Source organism: Aplysia californica, unplaced genomic scaffold, assembly GCF_000002075.1.
Source record: "Aplysia californica isolate F4 #8 unplaced genomic scaffold, AplCal3.0 scaffold01037, whole genome shotgun sequence".
NCBI lineage: Eukaryota > Metazoa > Mollusca > Gastropoda > Aplysiida > Aplysiidae > Aplysia > Aplysia californica.
In genome coordinates, this window is record NW_004798307.1 from 186226 (window position 1) to 192658 (window position 6433).

Genomic DNA, 6433 nt, shown 5'->3' on the forward strand with positions numbered 1-6433 from the left:
CGAAGATTAGAGGTGTTACAAGAGAGTAACAAAAACAAAAAAGAAGGAGGACAGATAAGGACGATGGATGTTTGATAGGAAAGAAGAAGCATACCACACCAGAGCACCTGCCAACCACCTACTTCGTTGTGTCTGAGTGTGTGTGAATGTGAGTGTGTGTGTGTGTGTGTGTGTGTGTGTGTGTGTGTGTGTGTGTGTGTGTGCGTGTGTGTGTGTTTGTGTTCATCATTTCATAGCAACATCTGCAAAAACAACTACGATGACGACAACAACAACATAGTCACCATCTTCATTATCACCACCAACAACAACAAGAACAATAACAGCAACAACAACAACAATAACAACAATAACCACAGCAATAACAACAACATTGTTAACAACTACACAGCAGCCTCACTTTTATTTACAGCAGAACGGACACAAAAAGAATAAGGACAAACCTAAAACACGAACATGATTCCGCTCCCCTCCCTCCCCCCACCTCTACCCCTGGCCGTATTTCTCCATTCCCAGGTCAAGACATCGGCATCAACCTCGGCCTTCCAGTTCTTCCCCTTTCTGTTGTACTCACCGATTGACTTTGTTGGAGTACAGCAACTGATTGCCATCATAAAAGAATCCCGCGACTTCACGTAAGTTTACTGATTGGCAGTGGCCAAGTTGAGCAAGTTTATTCAGTGTATACATGTGTTCGTTCGTCACTTTTACATTGTAAACTCTCATGCAGGTAAAAAAATCCCACAACAAAAACAACCCATTATTTAACCCTCCAAGTGGCCAATACAATGTGCTGTGGTGTCAAGGCTTATTTAAGGTTTTAGAGTAAGGATAAGAAAATAATTCTACCTGTTTAATGTGTCTTTTCATGTCTTTTTCGACAGTTAGGTTTTAAAATTTTGAAACTAGGCCTTAATTTTAAAACAAACCCCAAAGTTTTGGCTTATTACATCTGAACAGTAGGTAGACGATAGGTCTGGAATGCTCTTTCTGTGATTTGTCAGTGAAGTTTTTGTTGTTGTTGTTCTTTTTGGATTTATTTATAAACTAAGAACATGGCCCATGACAAGTTTGCTTTTTGGTCCATGTTTATGGTACCATAGATAAAGTGCTGTGATTGCTTTATGGTCCATGTATTTATGGTACAACAGGGAAAGTATTGTGAAGGAACGGCTGGAAGGATTTGACCCGGAGGTCATGGATAGTTTTGTGGCAGCCTACAGGCGAGATATGGAGAAAAAACAGGACTCGGGTGTCCACACATATCTAGATGGTGAGAACTGATTTCTTTTTATCATCATCATCATCATCATCATCATCATCATCATCATCATCATCATCATCATCATCATCATCATCATCATCATCATCATCATCATCATCATCATCGGCAGCAGCAGCAACAACAGCAGCCGCAATTATGCAGAGAATGGATATGCGCTATATCATTATTCTTGTTATTATCATTATTATCATGAATATTAATTTTATTAATGTAATCATCAGGATGATGGTGTTGATGATGATGATGATTAATGGCATGTGTTTTATAAACGAGCAGCAATAATAATTATATAATTCATTTGGCCATTGTGCCCATCGATATTCTCCACAGAGAAGAACCTTACCCGTGTGATCGCCAACCTCTTCGTAGCCGGCACAGAAACAACGGCTTCCACCATCTTATGGTGCTACCTTTTTCTTCTGCACCATCCTGACGTGCAGGAAAAGGTGCGTGAACACCAAGTGTGTCTTTTATCCACAGACTGGTGTTGTGTTTTTTTAAAAATAATATCCCAGAGTGTGTGCTCTGGCGTAGTTTTGGTTCCCCACCACCACCACCACCACCATCACCATCATCATCATCATCATCATCATCATCATCATCATCATCATCATCATCATCATCCTCATCATCATCATCGTCTTCATCATCATCATTATCATCATCATCATTATCATCATCATCAATCATCATCATCATCATCATCATCATCATCATCATCATCATCATGGAGAGCACCATCTGATTTTTATCTCTAACCAAATGAAGGAAAGGGAAAAAGATTTTGTTCGCACTCGACTATAGTGAGACTGGCGTTTAGTCCTTCGTGTGCGTCCATGGTGTACACTAGCTCAGCGAAGTTTTCTTTAAAGAGAGTGAGGAGCGGCAGTTATAGCAATGCCAGGTCTAGGATATTATACCTCAAGTAGATCTAGATGCTTTATATGACTTCTCATTATCCATACCCAGCGTTACCTCTTCCTTAAAAAAAAACCCGACCCAAAACAAAAAACTATAACAAAACAAAAACCAACCCCGATCGGGTATTCAGTGCCTTAGTGACGTTCGACCACCTTTAATCAAATGAAAAAAATAAATTTCTTCATTTATGCTTCTTTGGTTTTTACTCCCCTTTCTTCTTCCTCTTTTTTGTTCTTCCTTCTCTTATAAAGGGTTATACTGAGCGTACAATTAAGAAAATATATCCGACACCGAAGAACAAAGTAATGTATACGATTATTTCTTGTATCACGCCAGATTTACAAAGAAATCTGCGAACACATCGGAACACACCGTGTCCCAACCATGCAGGATAAACCTAAACTGAAGTACTTGCAAGCCGTGATCTACGAAACTCTGAGATTGGCCAACATTGTACCCCTGAGGTGAGCTCAAAGTATCTCCTGTCATTCAGTTTATTTTGGAGACAATATTACACCATAGCTGTCATAGATGCGTCCCTGTTACCACAACATGAGGGTTTTGTTTTTTTTTAAAGAAAAAATGATACGTCTAAACTTACATTTGTGTACAACTAGAAGACCATGCCTTTCTTCAAGAGTAACAGAGTTTTAAAAAACATGAAAGTGAAAATGTAAGCCTGTGTATGCCCGTTGTTTAAGAGATTTTTCTGATAGGTTCCGGATACTTTGATGGAAAACAACATTGTATGACTTTTTAAAAATAGGACATGAAAGTTTATAATTCATTATTAGCCCCATCACATAATCTGACAATCACAGGAGTGGGGTGCGGCATGTTGACCTGAAGTCTGAGAACTATGCCAATTTAGGCATTTTCTTTTACTGGAGGTTGGCAGTTGTGGCTGATTTAGTTAAGTTTTCTCTGTACTTTTACCTATTTTCCTTTCTTGTCAGGACATAATAATAATATTATGTTTTTAAGTCCAGTTCTCGAAACACTTGCACTTGGTTGATGAGCTTTGTCTTGTTTTTTCTTTTCGAGACGACAACTAAGGAGAACAGGGTGCAGGTCCTGCTAAAATCATTACAGTTAGGTAGTAACAAAGATAATGTATAACAAGAAAGTTCACTCCTCTCTTTGAGTCAATTAATAAAGTGTCCTCAAAATTCGGTGGCACCCTCTTCGAAAAAGTGCAGACTTTGCGAACAGTTACCATACTTGTGTGAAAAACAATAAAAGCGAAACTAACAAAAAGTGCTATTCCTATATTTCTGGAGAAACGAAAGAGAGCTTCAAAGCAAAGACTGCAGCGCCATCTGAGACTGAGAACCAGTGCGTGGACTTCCGCGGGCACTATTTTGGCTGAGTGAACTATCTTGTTATGTACAATCTTTGGTAGTAATCAGCGTGGACGTTGTCTTTTCTCCTCCCACCCCCCTCCCCAGCCTGACCCACATGGTCACAGAGGACACTGAACTCAGAGGTTACGTCATTCCCAAAGGCGCCATCGTAGTGCCCAATCTGTACTCTGCACTCATGGATGAAAAAGTCTGGGGAGATCCTCAGAACTTCCGGCCAGAGAGATTTTTGGACTCCCAAGGGAACATTGTGAAGAAAGAAGAGCTGATCCCGTTCTCATTGGGTAAGTGGGTGGTTGGTGGGTGTTCTCATTGTTTTGCTACTCCTTTCCTATCGAACATCTATCGTCCTGATCCTTCCTCCTTCTCTTGTCTGGATGATACTGTCTTGTAACACCTCTAATCTTTGGCACTTATATGACCTGATAGTGTTACAAGTGCCATAAAACTCTTTCTAAACTAAACTAAAAACATTAGATAATGTGTAGGCTACAGTTCCCAACCTCTTCATTGTTGAGACGCTTCCATCTACGTTTGTACAGAGAAAGAAGATAATGCTCATTCAAGACATTTAAAACAAAGCCATTAATCTCTAACTTTATTCAAGACAAAGCAAGCGCAAAAGCTGTAATGACATCTTTTCGATTCCCATATCGGGAGAAATTTCATCGAGTATTTTAGTCTTCCTATTAACGATTTATCTCTCTCAGCCCAGGTTGGCCTTGACTGACAGGGTAGAGGCCTGCCCCCTAAATGATATAAATTGTGTCGATGGGGACATGAAAACCCCCCCACAAAAAATTCTTTCAACATGCTAACCAGTTGGACTCACTGTGACTTATAAACAGCGGACCCTCATATCGTCAGCCAACTGTTCAGATTACTAAACCAAAATTAAAAATTATTTTGATTTGTTCAAAAAATGTGTTTCATAATCTATGATTTATGTTGCCTGTGCTCGAGAAATGTCTTGAAATTCAGATTCTAAAAGCTTTGAAAAAAAGCTAAAAAACAAACAAACAAACGAACAAAATTATTATAGATCTAGATCTAAGTACAGTTGTTAAAGAATGAAACAGTTTTTCTACCCTCTCATGAAACGGTTTGCTTTCTAGGCTCAGAACCGCTGAATACCTTACCAACGATATTGTGCTGTAACCGTGACCCTATACCCGTACAGTGACGGCAGCTATTTTCCACTAGGCCATTAGCTCTAACATTGCAAGAGTTGGGTGGGTACTAAGAAAAAAAATTTTTTTTAAACGGTGGCGTCGTGTTTCTTTTGAATGCTAGAATGCTAATTTGGCCGAAGTTGAATTACCCATAACAAACTTGATGTGTGTGAAGCAGGCACTACATAACTACACTGAAAGACGCACTAAGCTTGATTTCCGGCAACATAATCGATAATTTGCACCTGTACCACTCGAAAGCTGCAAATTGTTTAGACTTGGTGAACATGTAAGTCCTTTTCTTTTCTTTTTCTTTCTTTTCTTTTTCTTTATTGAAGTGGGTGAAGTGGGAAGTGACGTTTGTACAGATCAATGTCTTGGACAGGTGTCAGTTAGAGCAGGATCTATCTATCTCTCTATCTATCTATCTATCTATCTATCTATCTATCTATCTATCTATCTATCTATCTACCTATCTATCTATCTATCTATCTGTGCAGCAGTTCAAGGTATTTGTTGAGCCTGGTTTGCAGGTGGTTGTCGGGTGCTCTGGTGTGATTTGCTCCTTCGTTCCTATCAAATATTTATCGTCCTGATCTCCCCTACTTCTTTTCTTTGTATTTATTACTCCCTTGTAGCACCTCTAATCTTCGGCACTTATATGACTTTATTGTACTGCAAGTGCCGTAAAACTCTTACTACAACTAACGCATCTGGTTTCTATTTCATCCTCCCGTCTTCTCTCCCTCCCAGGCCGGAGAGTGTGTCTAGGAGAAGCCCTAGCCCAGATGGAGCTGATCCTGTACCTGTCCACAATGTTCCAGCGTTTTGAGTTCCTGCCCGCCGACCCGTCCAACTTACCTCCGATCAATGGCGTGTTCGGGGTCACAATGCCGCCCGAAGCATTCCAGATCAGATGTGTGGAGAGGAAGCAGTTTAACAATAACGTCATTCGAAACGATTAATTGTATATATTAAATATGTATGTGTTCTTGTGGGTTTGTCTGTTTGAGATCAAAAGATCAATAACATTCAAACCGATTACCGACATATTTATGTACATTTTCAAATCTGTTTGATTGATTTCAAACAGGATTTGCCTCCATTTGGGATAGTTTTATCGTGAGAGGTTGGCCACAGGCGTTTCAGTGGGATTTACTCCTTTTTTCCAGTCAAACATGTATTATTGATATCTCGCATCCTTTAATTTCTTTACTTTGTACAATACATTCTCGTAACGACTCGAATATTCGGCACCTAAATGACATTTTTTGTTCTGCAAGTGCCGCAAAACTCATGTTAAACTAAAACACAATCTTGGAACGTCTGCCCTGTTTGCTGTTCGCTTCCTTCATTGAAATTTAAAACTAAATTGGTTCTAGTACTCCCCTAGAAATAGGCATACTCTTCCATGTTGCTGAACTTGTGAGAATTTTCATTTGAAGTTTCTTAATCTGAGCTTTTTTCCAGGAGGAAAAAAAGGGTGGGGGTGGGGTGGGGGTGTTGCTTTTTATCATATCCAGAATAGATAGTTACTGTAGTTTAGTTGTTGTTTTTTAAATGATCTACTTGTAATCAAAAGTAATTATGCTCAGAAAAATGTGTATGTGTTAATCTCTTTTTTTGTTGATGGTCTTTTTTTCTTTCCGTATGTATATAAATTGTGTGTGTGTGTGTGTGTGTGTGTGTGTGTT

At 39.3% G+C, this 6433-nt stretch overlaps 1 protein-coding gene across 1 annotated transcript in view; it reads left to right on the forward strand.

Moving 5' to 3' along the window:
- LOC101863221 (cytochrome P450 2U1) overlaps positions 1–6381 on the forward strand; it is an 18352-nt gene extending 11971 nt beyond the window's left edge. Inside the window, exons 6-11 of the mRNA XM_005111290.2 lie at positions 517–635; positions 1152–1273; positions 1616–1731; positions 2543–2670; positions 3655–3851; positions 5493–6381. Of these exons, the coding sequence (XP_005111347.1) occupies positions 517–635; positions 1152–1273; positions 1616–1731; positions 2543–2670; positions 3655–3851; positions 5493–5704 (894 nt within the window). The 3' untranslated portion in view covers positions 5705–6381. The remainder of the gene's footprint in view (positions 1–516; positions 636–1151; positions 1274–1615; positions 1732–2542; positions 2671–3654; positions 3852–5492) is intronic.
- Positions 6382–6433: the final 52 nt, after the last annotated feature.